This window comes from Protopterus annectens, chromosome 9.part0, assembly GCF_019279795.1.
Source record: "Protopterus annectens isolate FY-2018-M chromosome 9.part0, PAN1.0, whole genome shotgun sequence".
In the NCBI taxonomy this organism is placed as follows: Eukaryota; Metazoa; Chordata; order Ceratodontiformes; family Protopteridae; genus Protopterus; species Protopterus annectens.
In genome coordinates, this window is record NC_056743.1 from 1,024,253,726 (window position 1) to 1,024,268,749 (window position 15,024).

At 43.9% G+C, this 15,024-nt stretch overlaps 1 protein-coding gene across 1 annotated transcript in view; it reads right to left on the reverse strand.

Moving 5' to 3' along the window:
* Nucleotides 1-15,024, reverse strand: part of SMARCD1 (SWI/SNF related, matrix associated, actin dependent regulator of chromatin, subfamily d, member 1) — a 1,197,111-nt gene that overhangs the window by 257,333 nt on the left and 924,754 nt on the right. Inside the window, exon 10 of the mRNA XM_044083818.1 lies at nt 13,379-13,514. Within this exon, the coding sequence (XP_043939753.1) occupies nt 13,379-13,514 (136 nt within the window). The remainder of the gene's footprint in view (nt 1-13,378; nt 13,515-15,024) is intronic.

Genomic DNA, 15,024 nt, shown 5'->3' on the forward strand with positions numbered 1-15,024 from the left:
AAAGACCCTGGGCGCAGTAGATAAGCCAAAGGGCAGTACAGAGATGGGTAATGCATTAAGCCAGCCTTGAATCCGAGGTATCTTCTGCACGATTGTCTTATTGGGACATGCAGGTATGCCTCTTTTAGGTCTAAAGTCATCAGCCAGGCATTCTTGCTCAGCATGGGCAGAAGCTGCTGCAAAGTCAGGATTTTGAATTTTGGAATGTCCACGTATGTGTTCAAAATCGATAAATCCAGTATTGGCTGCCAAGCCTAGTCCTTTCTGGGCATCAAGAACAGTCGTAAAAACCTTGTCCTTTTTCCTGTTCTGGTACTATCTGAATGGCCCCCATATCCATGAGGGACGTAACCTGTTTCTGTGCCTCTGCCCATTGATTTTTTGGCAGATTTGGCCAACCATTTGCCATTGGCAGAGTGTGGAAATGGAATCTGTATCCATGTGATACGCTGTTTAGTACCCACTTGTCCTGGGTTATTAACTGCCAATTTTGAGCAAAAAGTGCTAATTTTCCCCCTATGGGTGCTGCCAAAATATAAGTGCTTGGTGTAGGCAGAGGGAAGTCATTGGGATTGCTTTCTGTAGGTTTGCGCTTTATCTCCTCCAGATTTGGAGGTGGAAGCGCCCCATTGCTTTGACCTGTATGAATCCTGCGCCTGGTAACTGGAACCCTTAGGGCGTCTGGATTTGCCCCTTTGAGCTCCATCTGACACAGGAAAGGACCAATTTTTTGTAGGCCAGTGTCTACTGAATCTTGGTGGCTGCACTTGTAAGAAGTCTTTAACAGTTTACATAGACTTAGCTTTGTCCTCCATTTTCTTTAAAACCTCTTCTGCCTTAACACCAAACAATGAATCATGCTGTAAAGGTGCATCTAGCAGTTTAGCTTTAACAGGATCAGGCAAATTTTGTTCCTTTAACCAAGCATGCTTCCTAATCACAGATACAGTAACTGCGGCCCTGCAGGAGGCCTCTAAGGAATCAAAACCGCATTGCAAAGTATGCTTTCCTACTTGTTCAGCTGCATGCAATAATTTCTGCAATTCTTTATTTTCTGCACATTCTGAAATCATCATCATTTTCTGTTTCAGCAATCCCATAACATGTTGTTGGTACTTAAGCATATGAAATTGACAATTTAAGGCCCTGATTGCCAAGGTTGCAGATGTATAAACCTTTTTTCCCCATCTGTCCAGTGCCCCTGAATCTCTGTCAGCGGGGGTAGGATTTTTTTTGCTGTCGAGGCCTTAACTTCCTTTGGACCCTGTGAAAGTTTCAGGATCAGCAGCAGGGTTTCTAAATAAAAATGCATGCGTGTCAGGGACCCTGTAATATATGTCAGGCTTACTGGGAGCCGGAGGTAAGGAGTCAGGGGTCAAGCTTGACTCCGAAAACACATCATCCACAATGTCTAGGACAGGGGGAATGGCTAAAGGCCTGTGCTGAGGGAGAAGGAAATCCCTGAGCCTCTTTTTTGATTCTGAAAAGTCTTGACTCTCCCAGTGAAAATGCTCCCTCAAAGTATGCAATGTTTCTCCAAATGAATAATCCTCAGGAGGAGATGCAGATGGAATAGACTCCTCAGCATCAGAATCCTCATAGGGAGGAATAGATAATTCCTGATCAGAAGAGGAATCAGAAGAAATCGAAACCTGATCTGAAGATTCATAGTCAGTGTCTTGCCTAGGCCTCTTATCTGGAGGGGGATGGGTACCCTGATCAAGGTAATAAGGTCTTCAGCCATTTTGATCATCTGTTTTTTAGGCATAGAGACCTGTGCATGTGGCTCATGCATCAGTTTTTTTGTTTTAGAAGTTGCTTTTGTCTTTGGTTTTGCAGCTGTCGTCGGTTTGATATACAAACGTTGAGGTCTGAATACACCCTCAAAAGCCGGTGTCTGCTCAGCGGCTCCGGACCCATCAGAGGGAGATGCATCTCCCAATACCTTGTGTATCTTGTGGCATGCCGGACTCCACATGGGTGTCGGTAGAGGCCTGCGACTCGAAGGTAGCGGGTATCAGGGGCTGTGAAAGTGCCTCACTGAATACCGGCAAACCGGTGACTGGCTTAGGAGAAGCTTCGTTGTTCGGTTTTGGATCTCAACTGCCTTTCTCTGTCCTTTTCTTTGTGTTTTTTATGTACTCCGGTAGTCGGACTGCTATCCGATATTTCTGGGTAGTTAAATCCGTTTCCAAAATACTTTGATGCAAAAATATACCGACGCTTAGTGCGTTGGTTAAATCTAGCACAAAACCGACAGCCAGGCACGTTGTGATCAGGGCCTAGGCAAGGAATACAGTATAAATGGAAATCCTTATGAGGTATTTGCTTCCCATAAGTAATACAATTATTAACTTTCTGATATCGGTAAAAAGCAAGAAAAAAATTTCCCCAACGGGATACTTAGCTTTAGTGACGACGTCGGTTCTGAAACTCAAACAAGAATAGTTCACTAGTCGGTCGACCGGCACTTGTGAAATGCTTCCGCTCCGGGCACCGCGCGGCAAGAAAGACTGAAGAAAATGGCATCGGCTGCATGTTTTATACCCCTGACGTCATGGAAGAGGAGGCAGCAACTGACGCAGGACCCAAGACTTTGGAATTCAGGCTGACTGAGGGCAACCTGCCAGCAGATTACCCAAATGTAATGACTGCAACAGTGAAACACAAAAAACATAAAATATTTACATCAGAGAACTACTTCTATGTGCTGCCTAATGGTGAGACAGCAAAATGCACTTTGCTGACATATTCGGTCTCAAAGGATGCACCATTTTGCTTTGCATGCAAATTGTTTGGACATTCTAACCATCTTCTCAGGTCAGGTGGTTACAGAGCATGGAGAGAGATTCCAAAGCTTTACACAGCCATGACCGAGCACCGGAGCATATGGCATATATGCTGAAGTGGAAAGAACTGGACAATAGAATAAAGAGTATGCAGACTATGGAAAATAAGATACAAGCAGTGGTTAAAAAGGAAATAACTCACTGGCATGGTGTGTTAGAATGCATTATTGTTATTGTCCAATACGTGGCAGAACGAACATGGCATTCTGTGGTACAAGTGATGCCCTGGACATCTACAGCACTGGCAATTTCCTAGGCAAAGTGCAACTTTTGTCGCAGTTTGATTCAGTCATGGCTGAACACTTGTGTCATATTCGGAATAAAGAGGTAATGGATCACTGTCTTGGGAAGGACATACAGAATGAAGTTATCCAGCTGATTGCAAATGCTATTTTAAGGACCATTGCAGGGAAGGTAAAGGGCCTTAGGTACTTTTCCGTGACTCTTGATTGCATGCCAGACATCAGCAATCAAGAGCAAATCACTGTAGTAGTTAGGTATGTGGATATTTCACGGACAGCAGCCACAGTTGAGGAACATTTTCTGGGATTTGTGCATGTGGATGATACAACTGGGGCAGGACTTACAGAAGCTCTTCTTCAGACTCTTCAAAATCATTAACTGGACATTAACAATGGTAGAGAACAAGGATACGACAATGGCAGCAACATGAAGGGGTAACTAGATGGAGTGCAGGTCCGGATGAAACTGATGAATTCAAGGGATTTTTATGTGCAGTGTGCCTGCCATAATTTAAATCTTATAGTTAGTGATGGAGCACATTCATCACTACAGGAAGTGTCATTCTTTGGATGTCTGCAGAACATTTAGGTACGCTGTTCAGCATCAACAAGCCGATGGCAGATCTTGAAACAGCACACATGTCACTGTGAAGACACTGTCGGAGACTCGCTGGGAAAGCAGGACAGACTCTGTCAAGGCAGTAAGATTTCAGTTGAAGGGAGTCATTGAGGCATTACAGGAGATAGGTCAAACAGTACGTACAAATGATGCTGCAACATATCAACAAGCAAGGGGACTGTGCTCAGAACTTATCATACCAGTTCATTGTATGTTTAGTGGTTTGGTATGATGTGCTGACAGGTAAATCGTGCAAGCAAAGTTCTGCAGAGTCCATCCGTTGACATTTCGACATGTGTCAAAGTGCTGGCATCAACTATGGACTGGCTGAAGAATTAGAGACAGGATTTCAACATGCCATGGGCGAAGCCTCCAAGACAGCAGAAGAACTGGATGTTGATGCCATATTAAGAAAAAGAGGCAGTAAAGCGGTTCTTTGACTATGAAGAAGATGTGTGTGTACAGGATCCAGCGGTAAAACTATGTGTAGAGTTCTTCAATGTGCTGCCGAACACAACAATCCAATTGTACATTTTGATAAGGCCTTTGGATTTTTATCAAATATTAAAGCCTTGAGTGATGTTGCAAAAGTCACATTGCTCCAACACTGCAAGGCTCTGAAAGAACAACTGACTGACAGGATAAGTGGCCACTGTGACACTGATGACTCTGACCTTGGACATGAACTTAAAAGCCTTTCTCAAATGACTGATAATGAATCATCACCACTTGCAAGACATATACATAAATAACAAGTAATCTCCATGGTATCCCCGAAGTCTCAAAACAACCCACTAAAAACAAGTTATCGCCGTGGTATCTCCGAAGTTCCAAAACATCCCACTATATTTCACTGCGCATTTACTTGACTGCACTCATTACAGTGGCTATTGCAGAACGCAGCTTTTCTAAGGTGAAACTCAGACATACCTGCCTTCGTCAAGGAGTCAAGAGACTTTCACACTTGGCTCTGCTCTCAACTGACCATGAAGTGGGACAAAATGTTATCACATGGCAGCCTCATTAAAAACTTTGTCCGGAAGAAAATTTGTAATATCCCAGTAAAACTCTAAGTATGTGCTCATATTTCCTTTCCAGTAATCTTTTGTAATGCTGTCAGGCAGTAAATTTCAGGTGGCACCTTAGTGTGGCTTGTCTGCTGTGTATTCACTTTTTTTTTGCTTACGCCAACAGGTAGGACCATGAGGACGGAACTAGAAGGATGTTAGGCAAAGGCAGCTAGGAGTGGCAGGACTCGGGGGGGGGGGGCTAGGACAGAAGCACAGGAAGAACAGACAAGTGGCAGCAGTCAGAGGCTGAAGAGATAAATGCACATGGAAGATGAATGACACACTGGTCTTCACCTTTTTCTTTCTGGGTTTGAATCTGCCTGTGTCGGAGTCACTAATTCCCATTACTCTCTTGTGCATCGGTTTGAGTCTGCCTCAGACTCAGCAATCTCCATAGTTCTTAATGTGTGTTTCTTTGGGTTTGAGTCTGTCTGCCTCAGGCTCAGTAATCCCCATTGCACTCTGTTTAGGTTTGAGTTATCTGCCTCGGTCTCAGTAATTCCCATGGCTTTGTTTTGGGTTTGTTTGGGTTTGAGTCTGCCTCAGGCTCAGTAAAACCCATGGCTTTCCCTTAAATGTTGTCTGTAGTCTTTTGTGTCCCATAGTTGTGTTGTGTACATCTGCAGTGTGACTGTTCTGCAAGTCAGTAATTGCCTTGAGTGATGTCAGTTTATCTAATGCTGCTTGTTTCAGTCTTGCTGTATTGCTGTCATTGTCTTGTGTTTGGGAGTGGTGTCTCAGTTCTGTTTTGTGGTAGTGTTGACTTAATCTTGTGTGGGTTAATGTTCAGTCTTGCAGTAGATTTGTCCTGGTCTTGTCTCTGTACTGTCAGGGTGGGTACCTCTGTCCTGTGCCTGTGTGGGTGTTAATGTTCAGTCTTGCTGTAGTGCAGTCTATCATGTATGGGTGTCTGTCCTGTGTGCGGGAGTCCGCGTGTACCTCTGTGGGACTGGCTACCTTGATGCGGTACAGAGGCTTTTCATAGTCTAACAACATTGCTACTAAATGCCAGTCCGTATGGGTGTCTCTGTGTACCTCTGTGGGACTGGCTACCTTGGTGGTACAGAGGCTTGTCATAATGTAACAACACTGCTCCTAAATGCCAGTCAGTGTGGGTGTCTCTGTGTACCGCTGTGGAACTGGCTACTCTAATGCAGCACAGAGGCTTGTCGTAATTAACACTGCTACTAAATGCCAGTCAGTGTGGGTATCTCTGTGCATCTCTGTGGGACTGGCTACCTTAATGCGGTACAAAGGCTTGTCATAATGTGACATTGCTACTAAATGCCAGTCGTAGCTCTCAATCTCATGGCACAAAATCTGGACACAGCCACAGATAATGGGGTTATAGCCCCAAAGACTTGGGCAAAGTTTAAATATTGCTCTTATAAACTAAAAAACTTTCTAGAATAAATGGTGTTATCATGCATGCTCTGAAGGATATGAAGTTAAACTGAAATGGCTGTCATTTAATGAATTCAGTCATCAATGACTTGCCACAAAAAATCCAGAAAACTACAAATTGTGAGGAACAGACCAAACATGAGTCACATCTGGACATTCTGTGAAAATCTGGGCAGTTGAGTACGCAGTCAGTGTCTGCACCTGTGAGTGGCTACCTTGCTGTGGTACAGGGGTTTGTCCATAATGTAACATTGGCACTAAATGCCATTTGGTGTGTGTGCAGCTGAGTGGCAACCTTGCTGTGGTACAGGGCTTTGTCATAATGTAACACTGGTACTTAATGACAGTGTGTACATGCACCTGTGAGTAGCTACCTTGCTGTGGTACAGGGATTTAAATGCCAGTCAGTATGTGTACCTGTGAGTTGCTACCTTGCTGTGGTACAGGAGTTTGTCAAGGAAGGGGGTGCGATGGCAATGTGGTCACACTTGATATTCTCTTGAGTAGGGCCCCCACCTTGAACCTTTCTGGGGACCCCCAAAATGCTAGCACCAGCCTTGACTATACACATACATTATCCACATACACACACACACACACACACACACACACACACACACACACACACTAAACAGAGCTGTGTGCATGTATAAACATGCTTTTTTTGACTTTTGAAGGTGTCAACGCTACAATTAAGAGACCGTTCATACAGTCAAACAAATTCAGCACTATAACAACCATGGTAAAATTGTGAACCATAGAATAAGGGACTGGTACATGGGCTAACCCAAAAAAATTATACGCAAACAAAGAATTTTCTGCAAGAAAAAACGTGTACCTGTTGAATTACCTTCTTATCTAACTTGTGCTTCATTATGATTGCAAAGTAACTGTGGAGCTTTTCTCCACTGAAAATAGTCTCTTTGCTCAGCTGGACAGCCAAGTAACCAAATTGTAAATAAAAATTGTGATTTAGTGTTCATCAGAGGTATGGCAATCTCATTCACTGTGGAATTGCATATGCATCTGTCTGGTGTTTTTTTTTTTTTTTTTTTTAAATCAGGAGCACCATACACAGTTAAATGGAGACTGTTTAAAAATCACTGAGCCATTTGCTGGCCAATACAGCATAGAGAGTAACATAATAAGTTGTGGAAGAGCCGTAGGCTCTAACTCTAGGTATGATTCTCATCACTTTCACTTATACACGTGCAACTTTAAGCAAACTGCTTACTCTCCAGGACTACCAAACTTAACCCTGAAAACACATTGCATCTACTGAGGTCTTAAAGGAAAAAGTACAGTTTTGTACCTACCATAAATGTAGATGTCCGAGAGGAATGCATCTGCAGTCCTTACAAATGGGTTGTCCTGTCGTCAGGCAGCCCTTCGGTCGGTTTCCAAAGTCTGGGTCTGGCTTCGGCTGGTGTCGCACTTCACCCGACGTCATTGCAGCAGTTCTTCGGGTATAAAGGCATCAGCCAACGCCATTTTCCTCAGTGTTTCTTGCCCCAGATGCCAGGTGCCCTCTTGGTAGGCTAAATTTGGATAAATGCCAAAGTTTCCAAATAGTAGAGAGCAAACACACAAAATAAACATGTATGTACATATATACAAACAAATACACCATAATAGATCCCCCCCAAGCTAGCTGAAGATTGGTAAGTACCCTAGGAGTACCTCAGAGGGAAGGAGGGTGGGTAATCCTGACTGCAGATGCATTCCTCTCGGACATCTACATTTATGGTAGGTACAAAACTGTACTATGTCCTTCAAGGATGCATCTGCAGTCCTTACAAATGGGTAGAATACCATAGCTAAACTAGGGGAGGAAGTAATGAGAATAGATTATGGTGTAGTCAGGATCCCCTGCAAAACAGCAGTGGCAAAACCAGCCCGGGATCTAGAGTATAGAGGTAAGTTATAATGCTTGGCAAATGTATGCACGGAGGTCCAAGTAGCAGCCTCTATAATGTCCTTGGTAGCCACTCCTCGTAAGAAAGCTGTGGTAGTGGCTGTGCCCTTGTGGAGTGAGGCCTGATGTTCTCTGGAGTTTTCTTTCCATGGTAGGAGTAACAAAATCTAATGCAATTTCCTATCCATTTGGAGATTGTCTGTTTAGAAATTGGTTTTCCTTCTTTTCCTGTTGCATAAGCTACCAGAAGCTGGTCAGTTTTTCTATTGTTTTTTGTCCTGTCCAGGTAGTAGCGTAATTGCCTGTGTACATCCAAGGTATGTAAGAGCTTTTCTCCCCTGTTCTGTGGATTGGGGAAGAATGTAGGAAGGTGGATAGCCTGATTTAAAGAGACTCTGGATACCACCTTAGGCATAAATGTAGGATTTGTTCTCATGGACACTCTATCTTGATGGAAGATCAGGAAGGGTTGTACTGCCATTAATGCTTGTAGTTCAGAGACCCTTCTTGCAGAAGTTATTGCCAGCAGGAAGGCAGTCTTCCAGGATAAGTATTGCAAGTCTGCTGTAGCTGCTGGCTCGAAAGGAGGTAGAGTCAGTTTTTCTAGCACAAAGTTCAAGTCCCATGCTGGCAATGGAGGTTTCCTGGGAGGTTTTACATTTTAATTCCCTCAGAAACTGTCTGAGCAGAGGATGAGAAGACAGGAGGATCCAAGCTGTATTGTGCTGAAATAGCTGATGCATGTATCTTGATGGAGGAATAGGACAGGCCTGTGTGGTAGAGCTCTGCCAAGTACTCCAGGATGTTGGCTATGTTCACCAGTGTCACATCTTGCCCCTTTGCAGTACTCCAGATGAGATATCTTTTCCATTTTGCTGCGTAATTCTTTCTTGTTGAAGGTCTACGAGCCTCCAGGATTATGTCCTTAACCCTTTGGGATAAATTTGGGTTAATTTCTGTTATGTAATGTCCCAGGCAGTTAGCTGCAGAGTTTTTAGGTTTGGATGCAGAATGTTGTAGTTGTTCTGTGTCAGCAGTAATGGGATCAGGGGCAGCTTCCATATTTGTTCCCGGGACATGCTCCTCAGCAGTGGGTACCAATGTTGTCTTGGCCAGTCTGGGGCTATCAGAATGATCCTCGGACGTTCCTCTTTGATCTTGAGAAGCACCTTGTGCATCAAAGGAAGTGGTGGGAATGCGATGCTGTCAGGCTTTTCCAACTGAAGGATAGGGAGTCCACCTTCCAAGCAAGTGGGTGGAAAGTCCTTGTGCAGAATTTCTTCAACTGGTGATTGTATGGGGATGCAAACAAGTCTATTTGTGGTAATCCCCATTCTCTTGTGATGGCTTTGAAGATGTCCGGATGCAGCATCCATTCGTGGGCATCTGTTGTAGTTCTGCTTAATATGTCTGCTAGAATGTTTTCCTTCCCTGGTACATAAATTGCCTGTAACTGAATGTTGTAGCTCAGAGCCACATCCCATAGGTCCAGTGCCAGCCGGCATAGGGGGTATGAGTGTGTGCCTCCCTGTTTGTTGATGTACCACATAACTGTGGTGTTGTCTGTCCTTATCAACAGCTGGCCTTCGTGGAGAAGAGGTCTGAATGCCTGGATGGCCAATTTTACTGCCATCATTTCTTTTAGATTTATGTGCAGATGCAGTTGGTCTTGAGTCCATAGGCCTTGAATGCACTTGTCCATCATGTGTGCCCCCCAACCGAGGTCTGAGGCATCTGTCGTGATAGTTTGTCTTGGTTGACTTTTGCAGAAGGGCAGACCTGTGTTTGATTGACAGGCCTGAGCCCACCATAAGAACTCTTGCTTCAGGCATGGGATCATTGGAATTTTAGTTTCCAGGCTGTGCTTGTGCTGAGACCACAAATTCTTTAGGTACCACTGTAGCTTTCTCATATGAAGCCTGGCATGAGGGACCAGAATTATGCAGGATGCCATGAAGCCTAGAGCTTGTAGCACTTTTCTTGCAGTTAGATGGCTCTGCTTTGTTAATGCCAAGAAATAGAGAGGAAGTTGCTCTTTCTTTTCTGCAGTGAGAAATGCCATTTGTTTTGATGTGTCCAGTTCTGCACCCAGAAAGGTTATTATTTGGGATGGAATCAGCCTTGACTTTTTTGTATTGACTGTGTATCCCAGGGCTTGTAGCAGGTAGATGACTCTTTGTAAGTCTTCTGTTAATTTGATTTGTTGTCCGCTTGTATCAGGCAGTCGTCCAGGTAGGGATAGATTTGAATTCCCTGAAGTCTGCAATGAGCGATTACTGATGCCAGGCATTTCGTGAACACTCTGGGCGCAGTAGATAAGCCAAAGGGCAATGCTGAGAATTGATAATGCTCTGATCCTGCAAGAAATCTGAGTTATCTTCTGCAAATTGGTCTTATGGGGACGTGCAGGCATGCCTCCTTGAGATCTACAGTTACCAGCCAAGACTCCTTGCCCAGCATGGGAAGAAGCTGCTGTAGGGTCAGCATTTTGAATTTTGGAACAATGAGGAATGTGTTTAGAGCGGACAGATCTAGAATAGGCCTCCATTTGTTTTCTTTTCTTGGTACCAGGAAGAGCCTGGAGTAAAATCCCTTCCCTTGCTCCATAAATGGTACCTTTTCCACAGCACGCATTCTTAATAATTGAGATATTTGTTTTAGAGCTTCTGTCCTTTGAGAAGGTGGTAGGTTTGGCATTCCTCTCTTTCCTGGTAGAGTATGGAAATGGAACCTGTAACCTTTGTCTATAGTCTGCAAAATCCATTTTTCTCTTGTAATGCAGTGCCAGTTTCTTGAAAATAATGTTAGCTTTCCGCCTAAGGGTGCTTCTAGTTGTTCCCTGGTAGGCGGTGCCACCGCCGAGTCACTGTGATTGAGTTGTTGTAGTGGTGGTGGCTGTATCCGTGCCTCGTTGGTTGTTACCCTGCCACTGGCGACCCCTGTAGGCACCCCTGGATTGGTTTCTGCCTCTAGAGCGCCTATTCCTGCCTCTTTGTGCCTTAGAGGAGTCCGGAAAGGACCAGTTCTTGGAGGGCCAATTCCTGCTAAACCTTGGAGGTTGAACCTGTAAGAAATCTTTTACTGTTTGAACAGATTTTGCTTTCTCTTCCATCTTTTTCAGTACCTGCTGTGCGGGGGCACCAAATAAATTGACCTTGTCCATAGGTGCATCCAAAAGCTTAGATTTGACATGGTCTGGTAATGCCTGCTCTTTCAACCATGCATGCCTCCTGATAACTGTGCCAGTCATGGCTGATCTAAAGGAAGCCTCCAGTGCATCATAGCCACATTTTAAAGAATGGTTACTAACCTGCTGTATGTTATGTAACATTTCTTGAATATACTTTTTATCTAAAGATTCTTCAGAGGACAGCTTTTTAGTCAACTGGTCAAGCATAAACTCTTGATATTGAATCATATGAAATTGGCAGTTCAAAGCTCTAGCTGACAAAGTAGCAGAGGTGTAAACTTTTTTTACCCCATCTCTCTAAGGACCTGGATTCCCTTTCAGAGGGGAGGGGGTTTTTAGAAGAAGTAGCTGCTGCAGCTTTAGGGCCCTGGGAGATAGTCTCTGGATCTGCAAAAGGGGCCTTATATAAGTGGTGATGAGTGTCCGGAACCCTGTAGTACCTATCTGGCTTAGCAGGAGCCGGAGGTAAAGTATCAGGAGTAGTGCAAGCATCATTGAATGCATCATCAACAACAAATAGAACTGGAGGAATAGCTAAAGGCCTATGCTGTGGTAAGTGTAGAAAGGTCCTAAGCCTTTTTCTAGAGTCTGAGGAAACCTTGGCCCTGCCACTGAAATTGTTCCCTCATAGCATGCAAGGTTTCCCCAAAGGAAAATTCCTCAGGAGGAGAGGCTGAAGGGATGGACTCCTCAGCATCAGAGTCTTCGTAAGGAGAATAAGAAGCCTCAGGAGGGTCTGTATGTTCTGAATCATCCGAAGAATCATCTGTGGCTACTGGCTCAGGGGGCTCTGCTCTAGGCCTCTTTTCTGGAGGAGGGAGAGAGGCCCTGTCTGGATGAGGCTGGGATCCATGAATTAAAGTTATGAGATCCTGAGCCAAAGAAAGCATATGGGAGCTGGTGCTGGGCCTGTGAGAGGGGGGCTTGGCAGGCACAGGTTTGGAAGTTTTGGCTGCTTTAGCCCTGGCAAAGGCCTTGATAGACATAGCTGGAGGAGGCCTAGCAGCTCCACGTGCAGGGGTAGAGATACCTAGTGGAATGGTGTCTGATAAATCCTGTGAAATCGCAACAGAAGGCTAGATTTCAGAAGCCGTTTCTACCAGGATAGAAGAGGCCTCGGTAGAAGGCAAGTTATCGGCTGAAGAAAGAACCGCTTGCTCGGTTTCGGCCGAAACCGAGACACTCGTGGATTGCTTAACCGCGGTTTCAGCCGAAACCGCGGACCGCGAGTGTCGGTCCTTTCTTTGGCGCTTTTGGTTATTTGCGTAGTCGGAGGATCCGACGGCATAATGTAGGCAAAATCGAGCCGAAAATCTGTTCAGCAAAGTCGAGCGACGCCTAAGCGTCCGTCGGTTAAAAGAAGCACAGGCTAGACAAGCTGCTACGTCATGGTCTGGGCCTAAACAATGTATGCAATAGGAGTGGAAATCTTTATGAGGTATTTGATTTCCACAAGATAAACAGTTATTAACTTTCTCTGACATCGGCTGAGGCAAGAAAGAGTCCCCAAGGGGGTACTTAGCTTTATAGGAGTCTTCGAAGTAGTATTCGGTAGTAGTAATCTCTGGATTTGACCGACCGGCACTTGCGAACAGCTTCTGCTTCGAGCGCCACGCGGCAAGAAAGACTGAGGAAAATGGCGTCGGCTGATGCCTTTATACCCGAAGAACTGCCGCAATGACGTCGGGTGAAGTGCGACACCAGCCGAAGCCAGACCCAGACTTTGGAATCCGGCCGACCGAAGGGCTGCCTGACGACAGGACAACCCATTTGTAAGGACTGCAGATGCATCCTTGAAGGACATCCTACTCTGATCCAATGTATGAAAATTACCGGACAGATTTTTTTTTAACACAATACTCAATCAGAACATGTACTGAAAGCATGTCAGTCTAACCTGGATACTCTGAAGAATGTCCAAACTATCCTGTAAAAAAAAGACCCTATTGGCTTTAAAAACTGGCCAACAGTCTGCACTGTGTTCCAAACATACAAGCAATCAAAACAAAACATTAACTTGTTTAAGGCTGGTCCCCTTCTACAACAAAACCTACTCTGACACTAAATTTAAAATTATATTAATACAAACCTTGTTATCTAGAGCAGCAATCTCCTGTTGGCTAGCAGTTGAAAGCAAGAATGAATTCATCTGAGTTTTTAAGGTATCATCCACCTCCACATCTATGTCATAGCATGCAGTCTTCTTCTGGTCATTTGGATCCACACTGGGGGAAAAATGGGAATGGAAATTAAGTCATACAACTTCAAGGAATAACTTACTTACTAAATGTTTTTAGTTTCATTTGTTAATAAAGGTAATTTATCTGAAATAAAATGTCAAACTGTATGATCAACAAATGACAGCATACAAAGAAAAACTGCAGACGGAACATATTCCACTTGTACAGGAAACCCTCACATTGCAACGTTCACAAAGGTTCCTTACAAAAAGAATAGAGGGGTAAACCTGTGGCTGGTCAAGTTAATCTGTCAACAGTTAACAGTGGAAGGAGGATGTATAACAAGTACGCTGCAGAGGTGAAATGGTCCATTGTAGTTCAACGCTTTTCTACATCCCTATAAATGTCAGTGGTCCCAATACAAAAAAGGTGTACTAAAAAACAGAAAAAAAAAATAAAGACTAAGAAGTCTGACTCTGGCTGGAAGAAATGACAGAAAAGCTCATGAACGGGACAAAATATTTTAAGTGGGAACTCTAAAATCAAACTAAATTCGTAAGACCATTATAAAAAGGAACTGTGACCCATTACTAAATCAGGAATACCACCAAAACTATTCCATGAAGACAACTAGCAAAGAGGGGAAGCATGGAAAAGGAAACCATCACACAAACATAGCAATGTTTGGAAATGGGAGTCAGTCAGGACAGCAAAGTCTGGAAAAAATCTTTCAACTAAAATAGTCTGGCCATTTTCTACAACTACTATTATTTTGCAGATCAATCTTAGTTGGCTCCCCTAAAGATGCAGACAAGACACACACACACAAAACACCTTTGAAACATGTACAGTCAAATCCGTTTATTGTCTTTTAAAGTGAATTTTTCTTTCTATTTGCCGTCTTCACTACGAAGATTATTTTAAGTACTACCCATTCTCACGGTCTTCTTTCTCAAATCTCACCATAGTCCACAAACGTGTAAAACAACTATTGCACGAACTCCCATCTTCCACTATTTTTTCTTTTCTTAAATGACCTTTAGTACTGTTATTTATTCTTATGTGGTATAAAATTGCTACACCTCTACATCTGTTTATCCATAATATACATCCTGAGGTCCTTCCTCCTTGTAGAGCTTTTGATGATTTTGCACTGTGTATTGGTTGTACTATTTTGAATCGTTTGTGCACTGCGCAGCTCTTTCCAGTGAATTGGGCTGGTGATGAGCAAAGCACTTTTTCTCCCTCTTATATGATTGCTGCCTCCATACCTACCAACCATGCAAGGGTATAGCATCTAGGACCACAGAGGTTATCATACCACTGTACTCGGCCCTCATCAGTCCCATCACAGAGTATAATGCCCCCTATGGTATGTACCAGACTAGACACGTAGTAATTGCAACGTTCACAAAGGTTCCTTACAAAAAGAATAGAGGGGTAAACAATGTCCTAGGCTGGTTGCCTCAAAGCCCTGTCTCTTTACTTAGTATCATACAGACTTTTGAGAGGTGATCTTTGCCTGGCATACAAGACATCTCTGGACCCTGTTTTG